Source organism: Rhineura floridana, chromosome 18 (assembly GCF_030035675.1).
Source record: "Rhineura floridana isolate rRhiFlo1 chromosome 18, rRhiFlo1.hap2, whole genome shotgun sequence".
NCBI classification, from domain to species: Eukaryota; Metazoa; Chordata; class Lepidosauria; order Squamata; family Rhineuridae; genus Rhineura; species Rhineura floridana.
The window spans coordinates 5,059,257-5,074,821 of NC_084497.1; the positions used below are offsets into that span (position 1 = coordinate 5,059,257).

The following is a 15,565-nucleotide window of genomic DNA, read 5'->3' on the forward strand; positions in this document are numbered from 1 at the left end:
GGAAAAGCAGCAGGAAGAATTATTATATAAATAAATGAATACGTTTATCTAGGAGGAGGAATAGGATCGCCATCCAATTCCCGCAAACAAAAGGATAGTTAATTCTGCATGCTTTCTAGAGAGCCAGCCTTCACCACGGGGACACAGGAAGGTACTTCACACCAGGTCAGATCATTGGTCTGTTGGGATCAGTATTATCTTTTGTCAACACTGACTGGCAGCAGCTTCCCAGGGTTTCTGGGATACACCTAGCCCTACCTGGAGATGCCGGGAATTGAACTTGGAATCTTCTGCGTGCAAAGCAGATGCTCTGCCACTGAGCTATGGCCCCTCCCTTAAAAGTAAAGTAAGGTCCTAGTCCTCATGGTCCTAAGTAAAGAGTTGGTTTAAATAGGAAGCTGCCTTATGGGAAGTCAGGCCATTGGTCCATCTAGCTCAGTATTGTCTGCACTGACTAGCAGCAGCTCTCAAGGTTTCGGACCGGAGGTCTTTCCGGAAGATTCTGGGGATTGACTCAGGGACCTTCTGCATGCAAAGCAGGTGTTCTGCCCACTGAGCAACATCCCTTCATTGAGGATCTTACACCAAAATAAGCATGCACGCTGACTGGGTTCAAATCCTGCAGCAGTCGCATGCTCATTGTATGGCCCTGGGCAAGTCACTCTTGACCCCAGTTTCCCATCTGTGCAATGGGTATATCTTATGTATTGTTGCAAATCATTTGGGAGGCAAATGCATCACTGTTACAATCCAGAAGGGTTCAGAGTGTGAAAGAGCAAGAGCTAACCACCTTCCATGTAGCACACCCTATATGTTTCTGCATGCTGCTCTATGTTCCTGAATGCTACTCATCCAGAATTGCAACAGGGAACCTGTTCTCTTGGGGTGGAGATTCTACTGAGTCCCTAAGGACTGTGTATACACCAGGCATTTAACGCACATTCAAAGCGCTCACACATCCTCATTAGAATCCTGGGAACTGTAGCTTAAGGGTGCTGGGAATGGCAGGTCTGTAAGGAGTAAACTACAGTTCCCAGAATTACTGGGAGGGGGGGAACGTGCTTTGAATGTGCTTTTAAAGGTCTGGTGTGTACACAGCCCCTGTCTCAGGGATAATGGAATGATCCAGTCATACCCAGTACAGAGGCTCAACAGAATAACTCATCGCCAGTGCAGGCTGATTGGAAGGCCAGCAAGGATTCATGCAGAGAAGCAGCAGTCACCTCTGCATTTCGAGGCTGGTCAGAAGGAGGGATGGACTCACTCAGAGAGGCAGCGCCGAGCCGCCTCTGTGGATGCAGGCTGATTGGAAAGAAAGAGGGACACACAGAGAGGCAGCAGAGTCGCCTCTGCCCATAGAGGGCTATCAGAGGGAGGCAGGTACTCAGGCAGAGAAGCAGTGGCTGTCCTCCTTTTGTCCTTTGAGACATGTACATTAAATCCTTTCTCATTTGGAAGGCACTGAGGCACACACATGTTTATAAAAGCAGTTTCTTTTCATAAACAAAGCTTCCTGGGACCCCGCACCCTCTCCCTTGAAAAACAAAACAAGTTAGGATTGTTTCATGTACTCCTTCCAGGACCTGTGCAGGTTAACTGCATCCCATTCCGGATACCGGGGACAGTCAGCAAACTTGGGTACCAATCCGGCCCTGTTGCCATGGTGACCCCCCCTCCCCCGGTTCCTTTTTAAATTTATGATGATCATTCTTGCACTTCAAGCCATCCTGCCTTGGCGTTTCACGTCTGCGGCATTGATTTCTCAGCAATTGCATTGACCTTGCTTTGGAAACTGTCCAACCGGGATGTGTTACCTCCGAGCAGGACATCACAGGAGGGAGGGAGATGCGTGTGTGGGGTGGACGGGGAGTGATTTCGGCTGGCTGCCTGGAAACCCCCTCCCCTCTCCCTCCTCCTCCCCTGCGGTCGCTTTGTTCCAGGATTGGGTTTCCTCTTCTCTTGCCCTGGATCTTGACTGAAATTTCAATTAGCACAAGCTGGTAACAACAGCCTGTTTGTTTAACACCCCTGGGGGGTTGCAGGGTGTGTGTGTTCAAGAGAAAGAGGAGCCTCCGCCCACCCCAAGACCATCTGGCAGCGCCTCCAGCGATCAAGGCCTAAAAGCTTCAGGCGCTAAAACACGATTCCTTTTCCATTGTAACATTTTTTTATCTCTTCCGTTCCCCTTCACTTTCCGTTCATGTGAATGCCTTTTCTCCTTCCAGGCCTGACCATCCCCGAGCCAGACTTTCAAAATAATTTTTCGAACAAAAGCAATTTCCTCTCCTGTTCTGTTTAAAAAAGGTGGGCGGGAGACAGCATCCAGTGATTAAACCAGTAGGCTTAAAAAAGACAGTGACAATGCAACAGAATAACAGCAGCAACATTTTATTGCAGTTAAAAAGGACGAGGCTGTATAAATACCATTTTCCCATTTATCCTACAATAGTATAAGTCCAGACCACATCTAGGTTAGATCAGATTTAATTTCTTCAGGAGATTCCTCTCTCTTCCCACACCCTTTCATTTCTCTGTCATGTCCCTGTTTCTTTGCAATTCTCTTATTTGGGCCTGTCATTTTAATGCTCTTTTTAAAATAAGGTGCGTGACTAAGGCTGCAATCCAATGCACACTTACTTTTTTTAAAGAGATGTTTTTGTTTTAATAAGTTTATAAAGATGTTTTGTTTTTAATATATTTTAAAATATATTAAGATATTTTGAAGTGTTTTTAGTGTTTTGTTTGCTGCTTTGGGCTCCTTCTGGGAGGAAGGGTGGGGTATAAATGTAAATAAATAATATTAAATTTATATCCCGCCCTTCCTCCCAGAAGGAGCCCAGGGCGGCAAACAAAAACACTAAAAGCACTCTAAAACATCATATAAACAGACTCTGAAATATATTAAAACATTTTTAAAAACATGTTAAAACAAAACATCTTTAAAAACATTTTTAAAAGCTTCTAAAACATCTTAACATGTAACACCAACACAGACACAGACTGGGATAAGATCTCTCCTTAAAAGGCTTGTTGAAAGAGGAAGGTCTTCAGTTGGTGCCAAAAAGATAACAGAGATGGTGCCTACTTCTGAGTAGATGTGTATTGGATTGCAGTCTAACTCAGCTCCATTGATTTCCATAGGTCTGCTCTCAGTAGATGGAGACAACCTTTCACTCTACTTTCACACTAATGCATTTTTCTTTTTCCTCTCCTTTTATTAGTTCATTTCACTCTTTCACTTTAATACTTTTCCCCTCTTTTAATGCCTTCTCTCTTTCATCAAATTTTCCACCTTGGATAAGTGAGGCATTACAGAATATTCCACAGAGACAGATGGCCTCCAGGCCTGGGTTGATAGCTAAGACCTACATGCTGGAGTTTAATATTTTCAGGTGATCTGGTCCCAAGCCATGAGTTCAAATTTGACACATGGTAGGGAGATGTCAGGCACAGATGCCCATATCCATTGTTATTTTGGGGGCGGGGGGAGAAAAAAAGTGGGATAAGGCTTGTGATCCCTTAGAATCTCAGAACCTGGGCACTTATTTTATTTTATTTATTAAATGTATATCCTTCCCTCCCTCCCAGAAGCAGCCCAGGGCGGCAAACAAAAACACTAAAAACACTCTTAAAACACCTTAAAATATGTTAAAACAAAACATCTTTAAAAACATATTATATATTTAAAAAGAAGCTTTAAAAACATTAAAAAAGCAATTTCAGCAACAGACTGCAATAAGGTCTCTTGCAATAAGGTTTCTTGTTGAAAGAGGAAAGTCTTTAGTCAGTGCCGAAAACATAACAGAGATGGAGGCTGTCTAATATTTCAGGGGAGAGAATTCCAAAGGGTCGGTGCCACCGCACTAAAGGCCCGCTTCCTATTTTGTGCGGAATGGACCTCCTGATAAGATGGTATCTGCAGGAGGCCCTCACCTGCAGAGCGCAGTGACCGGCTGGGTATATAAGGGGTAAGATGATCTTTCATGGATCCTGGTTCCAAGCTGCATAGGGCTTTCCACACCAAAACAATCACCTTGAACTTTTACAGATATAATTATCACACGTAAATTATAAACAACGGCCACATTCTGTCCCCCATCGTCTCATTCCTAGTCAGAGTTCTAGACCGGGGCTTCCAAATCTTTTTTCCCCATGGACCCTTTGAAAATGGTTGAAGGCCTTGGCGGATCACTTCATGGTTTTTCTGCCTGTTGCAGCTTGCTCTGCTAGATGCTGTATGATTTTGAATTGCATTGGTATGGTTGCTTTTGTTTCCTGTATTGCCTTTGATTGTGTTCCTTAGAATTCAAATTGTATTGCGATAAAATACGGTGTAAGAAATTTTAAAAAGCGAGACAATTAAAAGTCAATATGAATATTTAATGCAGACACATTGTGGACCACTGAAGCTCATGGACCACTGGCAGTCCACGGACCGCATTTTGGAAACCCTTGGCCTAGAATGATGATAATTTGTCTTGTACCAGATCAGACCTTTTGGCCCACTCACCTCAGTATTGTCCACACTGACTGGCAGCAGCTCTTCAGAGTTGCAGGCAGGTGTTTGTTTTTCGGAGCCTTACCTGAAGATGCTGGGGTTTGAACCAGGGTCATTTTGCATGCAACACTTTGCCACTGAGCAACCAGCTGTCCTTCCCCTGAAAATAAAGTAAGCATCTTGTTTAAACCCAGGCATTGAACCTAGGCCTTTTGCATGCAAAGCAGGTGTTCTGCCCCCTGAGCTGTGGTCTGGAAGCAGTCAGCCCTAAGTATGCCAAGTAGATCAACCTTCCTCAATCCAGTGCCCCCCCCCGTATGTTTTGGATTACAACTCCCATCAGTCCTGGCCAACTGTAGTCTAAAACATAGGGAGGGCACCAGACAAGTAGAGTCTTCGATGCAGATTTGATGGCTGCCCTGTCCAGGGTGCTGAAATCATATCGTTCAGCCCCATTGAATGGCACAGATGTTGATGGGTTTGTAAAATGTGCCTCCTATTCTGATGGGCTCAGAGGACTATGAATGAATTTGCACTATAGATATTAGCTTAGGGGCACTTCCAGAATCCCCCTTTTCCAAATTACCCAACTGTGAGTCTTGAAGGGTGGACTGTCGCCCCTTCCCTTGAAATTTCTGGCCAGGACATTTTTTGGAAGAGGAGGGATTCTCTGGCAAAGGATTGCTTTTGCAAGCTTCTCATTCATAGACACCTCGGTTCACATTTTGCAGCCCTGTTCACAGTCACTGATTCTGTTTATTTAGCGCTGGGTTGTGGGTTTTTTTAAGTGGAAAAAGGTTGACACCTGCAGCTCTTTTGGGAGAATGTTCAAGACATATGAGGAAGACGGAGAGAATGAGCGGGGTCATGGAAAGGCTCAGGAGATCTACAGCAAGGGCAAAAGAGTCTTTAAGGGTCCAGGAATCTCTGGGAGGGGGGGCTGGATTTCTACACCTAAGGGGCAGCGAGGGAGAATGAGCAGAGTTGTTTTAGGCTGAAGTGTGTAAGGCAAAAGGAGCCAGTGCAATCACAGGCAGGGCGTCTGTCATTTCCAAAACCAACTTTTCCTCTTTCACATTTGCAAGGCTGTGTACATGAGGCATGGACAGCATATTGAAAGCACATGGGCTGTCCCTGCAAAGCATCTTGGGAACTGAGGTTTATTCAGGGTGTTTGGAACAGTGGCTCTGCAAGGGTTGAACTACTGCTCCCAGGATTCGATGGGGGGGATAATGTGCTTTCAATGCACTCTCAATGTATGTTGCATACACGGCTCTTCGAGTCGTTCCCAGGGAAGGCCAGATCAGAACGGAAGACTGGCCGTTTACAATTTAGCTGCATTCATTTTTATAGTGGGGCTGGTCAGGATATATCTATATCCGGGAGTATAGGCATCCAGTGTCGGGGGGGGGCTTAGACTCTTTCCTTTTTTGGGAGCAGGGTCCCTATGTCTGCAGGATCCTATGATCCAATCAGAGGAGGTGAGTCAGCTAGTGAGAAGACTCTTCTCAGTAGCCAACACTTTCATGCTTTTTGGCTGCTAGGGTTGGCTGTCGTTGTGGGAGAAGGCATTAACAATGATCTCATTCTCAACTCAGCAGCCAAAAAGGGTGTGTGTGTGTGACATGAAGGGACTTTGCACTTCTGAATTTGCCACTACACTACTCTCTCTCTCTCTCTCTGTCTATCTATTCTAATCTGCTTCTTGGAAGCCATTGGCTGTCTCCATGGTTACCCAAGAGCATGTTCTGGGCTGCTATTGGCTGGCATCAGCCCTCTGTTGCTTTCTCTCTCTCTTTCCAACCCCCTCCGTGTCGTCGTCGTCCCCCCACCGGTTGGTTTCGTTCTGATTTATTCACTCTATGGGACAAGTCACTGAGGAAATCTCCTTTCCAATGCAAGATGAATGAAGCTTCAGAAAAGAAGCCCTCTCTTTTGTCTCTCCATGCCGGGGGGGGGGGGGAGAGAAAGAAAAGGGTTGGTTTTTTTGAAGGAGGGCCCCCAGCCTTCTCTTTTGTTTCTTTCTTTTGCTCTGATTTTAAAGGGCAAATCGCCCCTCCACTGCCAGCCTGTGTTTTCCTCCTCTTCAAAAATGAGCATTTGGGAGGGGTGCTCACAAGGGCGGTCAGTGGTGGCAGAAGTGGGAATGGGGGGGCAGGTGTGTGACCCTGTGGGCCAGCTTTGCTGAGTGGGAATTAGCTCTGGATCAAAAGGTATGTTTGCCTTCTGCATCGCTGGTGGCCGGGGGTGATTTGAGCCACCAGGGGAGCCAAAACACAAAAGGCTTCCCCCACCCGCAAGGCCTAGCTCAGCCTTCCCTGACCTGCTGCTGTCCAGATATTATTGGATTACTATTCCCCAGCAGTCAATGGTCAAGGGTGATGGGAACTGTAGTCTAGCAACATGGGGGGGGCAGGTTGACCTAGTCAGAGGGAGATGTTCACCACCGAGGTTTATCCTCAAATCTCCTAAAACTAGAATATGTAGCTTATCAGTTGGCAGTAGTTTATGGGCACACAACAGGGTAACTTATGGAACTCACTGCCACAAGATTCCAGGGGCAAATGTGTGTGTCTCTCTTTTACTTTCCTCACTGACTCCTCCTCTCCCTCTGGGCTCCTCTACCTCCAACCCCACTTGCATGAAATTACCTCAGCCTTCCTCCAAATCTGTCTTAGACTTTTTTTTTTTAAAGTGTGAGCCAGAGTCATGGAGGAGACCTGGTCTTGAGGGCTCAATTGAGCCTCCCTATCCCAAGGCAGTCTATCTGAATAGCTGGTGCTCAGGGGACAGAGGGAGATGTTCCGACATCTCTGTGCCCCATTTGTAGGCTTCCGGGGGGTTGCTGTCAGAACAGAAGGCCCCCTCCTCTGAAAACAAGAGAATCACAAACCTTGCCTCTACAAGTTGCATCTGGAACTATGGGGCCAAAGAAAGAAACCACAGAATGTGGCACGGACGCAAAATATAGCTTCCTAAGCATGGCAGGTTTACCTTCTTTCCTTGCTGTTTCTTTTCCAAGCCAAGTTTCTAGTCCTCATGATTTTGGAGATAGGCTTGATGGGTTTGTTCCACACCTCCGTGTGTTCAACAGGCATTCAAGCCTATCTCCTCTGCCACCACCCCACCCCGGACAGCCTAGTAGAATAAATAACTTAAAATAAGGGCAGTTCTGCCATTATGCTTAATATAGGCTTCCTGGGCAGAGAACATGAGTTCTGGTTAGGGAAAACACCTGGTCTATGTGCAACAGGACCCGATTTCAATCCCTGGCGAAGGGCCTTAGCTTAGTGGTACCTGTTTGGCTCCTGCTGGGAAGAAGGGCGGGATATGAATCAAATAATAAATAAATTAAATAAATGCAGAAGGTCCCAGGTTCAGTCCCCAGCAGACATCTCCAGGTAGTGCTGAGAGAGGCTCCCTGCTTAAAAGACAGCCACTGCCAATCAGCGTAAACAACACTGAGCTAGATGGGTTCTGTCTAAGGCAGCTTTCTACATCCCTATTTAAAATCAGCCTTTTATTCACAATCATGAGGACTGGGATCTTGCTTTAGTTTTAGCGAAAGGACCATAGCTCAGTGGCAGAGGCCCTGCTTTGCACGAAAAAGGTCCCATGTTCAGTCCACGTCTGCATCTCTAGGCAGGGCCTGTATGAAAGCCTAGAGAGTCGCTGCCAGTCAGGGTAAGCAACAGTGAACTAGATGGGGGCAACGGTCTCACTCGGTCCAAGGCAACTTGCTGTGTTCCTGGCTTGTCCAGTTAATAGGATCCAGTTGCGGGTGATAAGAAAGGCCCTTCTCTGCCCGAGACCCTGGAGTGCTGCTGCCGGTCCGAGTAGACAATGCTGGCCTGGATGGACGAACAGTCTGACCTGGTATAAAGCAGTGTCCGGTGTTGCTAAGAATCCCCCCTTCCAAGTGCCTGGTCACGCTGCCAAGAGATGCACACGCTCAAGCACACACTGTTGTATTGACACGCCTCTGGGGATCAGCACCTGTTGCCCACACACGGGTGCAATTGCTCCCCCATGGTGGGTGAGAAATGTGATTCAGTTTGCGATTCAGGGGAGACTCTGTTTCAGATCCCAACTCAGCCATGAAGCTCGCTGGGTTATCTAGGGCCAGTCACTGTCTCTCAGCCGAAGCTCCCTCACAGGGTTGTTGTGGGCATTGGGAGAGCTGTAGCTCAGGAGCACGGCATCTGCCTTGCACGTGGAAAGGTCCCAGGTTCGGCCTCTGGCCTCTCCAGTTAAAAGCTGCAGGCCTGGAAAGCCGCTACCAGCCAGTGTAGACATTACTGAGCTAATTTGCGCTGGCTTGGTATAAGGTAGCTTCCCGTGTTCTTACAGAGCTGCTGCCAGCCAGTGTAGATGACATGGAGCTAGATGCAGGACCGGCCTGACTCTGTAGGAGGCGGCTTGCCTTTCCACAGTCTCTTCTTGTTGTGGCAACAGCTAGTATGGCACAGTGGGGAGGAGAGCCTGGCTGAGGGTCCAGAGTGAGTTCAAATCCCCTTGTGTCTCCTGGGTGCAAAGGGCCAGCTAAAGATCACCCCACAGTGAGTGGCTCAGGGGTGACGTGCACTGCCAGCTGTGCAGCCATGGGCAAGCTGCATAGTCCCAAGGAGCCCAGTTGCCCCCAGCTGGCAGCTGCGGACAAGGAAGGGGCTGGCTTGTGCAGCTGTGCCAAGCAGAGCAGGCCCTAGCCAGCTGGGGAGGGCTAGCCTCAGAGGGGGCAATGGGAAAACCCCTCTGAATACCGCTTACCATGAACACCCTGTTCATAGGGTAGCCATAAGTCGGAATCGACTTGAAGGCAGTACATTTCCATTTTTCTTCTTGTGTCAACGGATCTGGGAGTCCCAAGGGGCAGATATTTGCACACACGCATCCAGCCGCGCTTGACAGCAGGAGGACTGCCTGTTCGATGTGGCCTGCAAGTGATGGAATGAGCTTGGCTGCTCCAGAGAGTATGGCGTAACCAACAAAGCCAGCCCCGTATCACTCGTGCGGAGGCGAGGGGGGGTGTCTCAGCAGCGCTGTGCTCTTCAATGCACCGATCACATGACTTGTCATTTGCACTCGAGGACCCCACAAAGGAGAAAACTGCTTGCGCTGGAGTTTAGTCCCCCCATTTCCCCCCAGAATTTGCATTCATGCACCCCATCAGCAAATTAGCATTAAAAAAAATCCAACAAAATGGGCCAGGCGTGTATGTGGAGACTCCAGACCCATAAGAGACACCCCAAGAAGGCCCTCAGGGCTTCTGTGGATCCGGAAAATTGAGGTGTGGAGGAATCCGTGTGGGAATTAATTCCCTAAGGCCAAAGGTTAAGTCGGGACGCTCCGCCTGGCAAGGATCCTGTGAAATCTGTGAGTAGGGGGCTTTATTTCATTGAGCTTGCATTTCTCGTTTCCTTGGCGTGTCTGTTTCCCATAATAACCAGTGGCTATTGTTTGCAAGGTGGGGCTCAGAGAGGAGCCAGTTGGGCTTGTGTGTTTGTAGGGGTGGGAGGATGGAGAGAAGACAGGGGGACTGAGATGGCAGAGGCAGGTCAGATCCTCCAAATAGAGAAATCAGTGGAACAGAGACTGCTCAGGGAGAAGGAGGGAAGACAAAGAGCTGGAAGACGGAGGCAGATGACTGGGGGAGGGCAGTGGAGATGGCCAACATATATTAGCAGCTGATGAAGGCGGAAGCCGAAACGTTTTGCTACTAAAATAAAACTCTGTTTTGTTAATCACAATTGCATACACACACACACACAGGCTGGCAGCAGCTGTCCAGGGTTTCAGGCAGGGGACAATCCAAGTACCTGGGACCTTCTGCATGCAGCCGCAGATGCTCTGCCGCCATGGCCTTTCATTCAAAGCAAAGCAAGGTTCTAGTCCTCATGGTTCTGAATAAAGAGCTGGTTGCGACAGAAAGTTGCCTTACCCAGAGTGGGACCGCCAGTTCATCCAGCAAAGCGCTGTCTTCACCAGTGGTTCCCAAACCTTTTCTCCCAGGGACCCCCTTAAAAATTGCCGGGGAGCCTTGGCAGGCCACTTTGTTAATTATTATTAATTTCCAAAGGCCCTCAAGGCGGCTTACAAAAAAATAGGCACAAGGATAAAAATATATCAGTGAAGGCAATTAAATAACAAATATCATTATTTTAAAAAACCAGCAATTACAACATTATTTAAAGAACAGCAGTTACAACTTATACCCCTGCAGATGTTGCTGGACTGGACTGGATATATGCATTATCACCTATTCCCAAAATGGAACCTGAGAAACAGTGAACAGTCACCTATGCTGTTGCCCTCCTTGCAATGCTGCTGTGCAATTTTGAATTGTGTTTGAACGGCCGGTTTGATCTCTTATATTGCATTGGGTTGTGTTCCATAGCATTCAAATTGTAAATACAATATTTGAAATAAGAGAAGAATGTTCACCGCGATGGATATGCCATCTCCTCTCTCCAACCACAAATCCACAGACATGATGCAGATCGCTGCTGATCTGCGGATCATGGTTTGGGACCCGTGCTTTGTGGCCATCTATCATTTCAAGCAATTTTACTAGAAAAGAATATTGCAGACCAGTCTATCCCCTGACGAAGGCCAGACAATATAGTGGCCGAAATGTGTTGGGCTTTTTTTGAAAATAACCACATTTTTATTTATTTATTATTTGATTTATATCCCGCCCTTCCTCCCAGCAGGAGCCCAGGGCGGCAAACAAAAGCACTAAAAACACTTTAAACATCATAAAAACAGACTTTAAAATACATTAAAACAAAACATCTTTAAAAACATTTTTTAAAAGCTTTCAAGACTTTTTTTTAAAGGTTAAAAACATTGGTTTTTTTAAAAAAAGAAAAGTTTTTAAAATATATTAAAAAGCAATTCCAATACAGACGCAGACTGGGATAAGGTCTCTACTTAAAAGGCTTGTTGAAAGAGGAAGGTTTTCCAGCATCTTGGGGTTTCCCCTTTTTTAATCTTGGCTTTTTGGATGCTTGCCACTTTCTGTCTTTAGGAATTAATCCGACAGAACCCTATGTTTGTGTTGGTGATAAAAATGTAAATGTACTGCCTTCAAGTCGATTCCGACTTATGGCGACCCTATGAATAGGGCTTTCATGAGGCTGAGAGGCAGTGACTGGCCCAAGGTCACCCAGTAAGCTTCATGGCTATGTGGGGATTCAAACCCTGGTCTCCCAGGTCGTAGTCCAACACCTTAACCACTACACCACACTGGCTATATATATATGTGTGTGTGTGTGTATGTATATGTATATAATAAAAACCTCTGTTTGGTTAATCACAATTACGTTTATATATATATATATATATATATATATATATACACATACATATATATATATATATATATATATATATATATATATATATATATATATATATATATATACACATACATATATATATATACATACACACCCACCCACCACGTTTGGACTTCCCTGTGTTAGAATGTCCGTGCATGCTGTTTCCACACCATGGATAAACCCTCCACGCATCTGTTTCCAGTCGATGGAGGAGCTGAAGATGACGGCTTCTAGTGCATCGTACGACCAGCTGGTGAGACAGGTGGAGGCCCTGAAGACGGAGAACACCCATCTCCGCCGGGAGCTGGCGGACAATTCCAACCATCTCTCCAAGCTAGCAAATGAGACGTCGGATATGAAGGTGAGCAACTTTGTATGTGATTCTAGGGGGGGATTAGCAAATAGACCTCAAGCCTGGGTTTTGTTTGTTTTTTGGCTCACACAACAGCCTCTACCCTCCAGTCTTTTAGGGGAAGGGCTGTAGCTCAGTGGGTAGGGCATCTGCCTCACATGCCAAAGGTCCCAGGTTCAAGCCCCAATGGCACCTCCAGATTGGGCTGGGGCACAAGCTGCCAGTTAGTGTAGTAGGTAACACCATGCTAGATGGACCGGCGGCCTGACTCGGCATGAAGCAGCTTCCTACATCCCTGCTTTAAATTAGCCTTTGATTCACAACCATGAGGACTGGAATGTTACTGCATTTTTAAGGGGAGTAGCAGAGCACCTACTTTGCATGCAGAAGGTCCCAGAGTCAATCCCTATTGGCTGGGAGAAGAGACCCTGCTTGAAACCCTAGAGAGCCATTGCTTCTGGTCAGTGTAGACGGCAGTGGCCTTGGTGCACCCAATGGTCTGTCCTGTGTTGCTGACATGTCCAGCAGTCCCGTTGCAGGCAGAAGGTCCCATTTGGTTCAATCCCCCAATGGCATCTCCAGGTAGGGCTGGGAGAGACTACCTGCCTTCAAACCGCTGCCCGTCAGTGTAGACAATACTGAGCTACATGGACCAAGGGTTTGTCGGTATGAAGCGGCTTCCTCCAAATGTTGTTGGAGCAGCAGGCAGAATTAGCAAGTGTGGATGGATGGATGGAAATGGACGGACGGACAGACGAAAATAGATGGATGGACAGACGGACGGATGGATGGATGTGCAGAGGATGTAGATAGGTAGATAATGTATGTGTGCTAGGTATGTGATAGTCTGGACAGAGAGAGAGAGAGAGAGAGAGAGAGAGAGTCAATATCTATATACACATGGGTGTGATATTGATCAGATAGAGATAGGATGTGTGTGTGCTAGATATGTGATAGTTATATAGATGTATATATATAGAGAGAGGATGTGTGTGTTAGATATGTGATAGATATGCATGTGTGTATATATATATATTCAGAGAGAGAATATCTATGTGTGTGTGTGGAGAGCAAGGGTGTGTGTGTGACGGATAGATAGATGGTATCTGTAGGATGTGTGTCGGATATGTGATAGACAGTTAATGAGAGGATTGTGTGCAAATAAAAATCTGGAGAGTGTGTGTGCACACATCTATATATGAATATGGGGGGAGAGAGAGGATGGATGGATGGATGGATGGATGGATGGATGGATGGATGGATGGATGGATGGATGGAAGACAGAAAGATAGATGATTATCTTATCACTGAGCTTAGTAACCATTCTAGAAATCTACCTAGGGTCCTTTACACAGAACACGGTGTGTCGTGATCACGACTAAGCTAACTTCAACTTGCCACCTAACGGTGGTCAGGCATAAGATGATGGCAGGGGGCCCCTGAGCATGTGCAGGTAGCGTGCCTCGTTCTGACCCGCTTTCTGTGTTATCCTTTCTGCCCCAGGAAGTCCTGAAGCACCTCCAGGGCAAACTAGAACAGGAAGCCAAGATGATGGTGTCCTCGGGGCAGATGGAGGTTCTAGACCAGTTGAAAGGTGAGCCTTTGTACATTGTCTTGTCCTCACACTCAAGCACACTCAAGGACTGTTAGGGGTAAAGCACCAAAACATGTTTCAAGTGACCTGAACCATGTCAGTAACGGCTGCCGGAGTGGAACCCGCCTGGCTGCTTCAGCTTGTATGACTTTACCCCTTGGTAGTAAATAAACCTTAAGTTTCTTTATTCTTTCAACTACCAGACTTGACAGAGCATTTATTTCTGCAAATATTTGTATACATACCAAAAACTCTGCCATGGACAGTAACTCCCATGAGCTGCAGCCAGTGCATACTCTAACAATTATATATAAAAAAACCATACACAGTAAAACCGGATTGAAGAATTCGGGCACTGAGTTATGCCCCAGGGGCCTCATTTCCTCCTGGTCAACCTTCTGAGGGCCATGTGCTAGTGGTGGATGGAGCCAGAGGCAAAAGTGGGCGGGGCAATTACTGTCAACATCGGGTTGCCTCCAGCGTTTGTCGCCCTCAGAGAAGCAGACTCACTGCAATTAGCGTGGCTCCCTTGAGTCCATTCATTTCAGTAGGCTCCACTCTGAGCAGAATGTAGTTGAACTCAAACAACTGTCTTTGCACAGTAGGCCAGTGTCTACATGCACTGTCATACCCAGGAGTGTAGTGGCAAATTTACAAGTGCAGTGTCCCTTCATTTTAGTCACAGCCTCACCTCCTCCTATTTTTTTTGCTGTTGGGTTGAGAATGAGATCTTCTTCCCCCCCCCACATGCCAATGAGCATCAAACAGGAGAGTATTAGCTGCTCAGAAGAGTCTTCTCAGTGACTGACTCACCTCCTTTCGCTCTGATTGGCTCCAATCAGCAGGAAAGGACAAGGAAGCATGTGAGAAAACTCTTCTTGGCGGCCAACCCATTTCCCTTTCATGCTGATTTGCTCATACGATCCTGAAGGCATAGGGACCCTGTTCCCAAAAAACTAAGACCCTCTGAGACCCTGGACCACTATACCCTTGCTCACACTCCTCTTTGTCCGCCATTCAGGCAAGCAAGAGTTCCTGGGCACATTTTCAGCCAGGCTAAAACACTCAAAGGGTCAATGCAGGGCCAGTGAGGGGTGTGGCCTTGAGAGAGTTCCAAGGGCCACACAGAGAGGGCCTGGAGGGCCACATTTGGTTTCCAGGCTTGAGGTCCCACACACACACAATGTCACAATTGCTTCCATCCCCCTTCCTCCTGCAGCCCTGCAGATGGACATCACCAGCTTGTACAACCTTAAGTTCCACCTGCCGGCGCTGGTCCCCGAGCCCGTCGGCCAAGGCCAGAGCCCTGAGCAGAGCCCGGCTCATTCGGCCTCGCTCCAGAGGCAAGACAGCATGGGGGATCTGAGCCGGGCCACGATCCGGCTCCTGGAAGAACTCGACAGAGAGAGGTAAAGGGGGGAAGCGATGAGGCTAGAGCCGTAGCTGGGATTGGAAGGAGATTCCTCCATCCTGGTCGGTTTTTGTTTCGACTCATGTACGCGTTTTTTGCAAGCCGTTTCTCCTAACGGGGTGCATTTTGGTATGTGGTTTTTCACCCATGGCATCATGCTAATGCACACTTTTACCCATTTTTGGGTTGGAGAGCTGTGTCGTGCATTGCTAAAAGAGCTGCACTGGTTACCAGTTGCTTACCGGGCCCAATTCAAGGTGCTGGTTTTGACCTTTAAATCCCTATATGGTCTCGGCTCAGTGCCTCCAGCATCATCAGCTATGCCGCCCAACAAGATTAGCCTCAAAAGACCTCTCCATCCCATCAGTCA

General features: G+C 47.1%; 1 protein-coding gene across 1 annotated transcript in view; it reads left to right on the forward strand.

Annotated features, from left to right (window-relative positions):
• The first annotated feature begins 12,043 nt into the window (after positions 1–12,043).
• The window catches only part of APC2 (APC regulator of WNT signaling pathway 2), a 33,362-nt gene continuing 29,840 nt past the window's right edge, over positions 12,044–15,565 (forward strand). The window contains exons 1-3 of the mRNA XM_061600703.1: positions 12,044–12,199; positions 13,694–13,784; positions 15,004–15,193. Coding sequence (XP_061456687.1) covers positions 12,044–12,199; positions 13,694–13,784; positions 15,004–15,193 — 437 coding nt within the window. The remainder of the gene's footprint in view (positions 12,200–13,693; positions 13,785–15,003; positions 15,194–15,565) is intronic.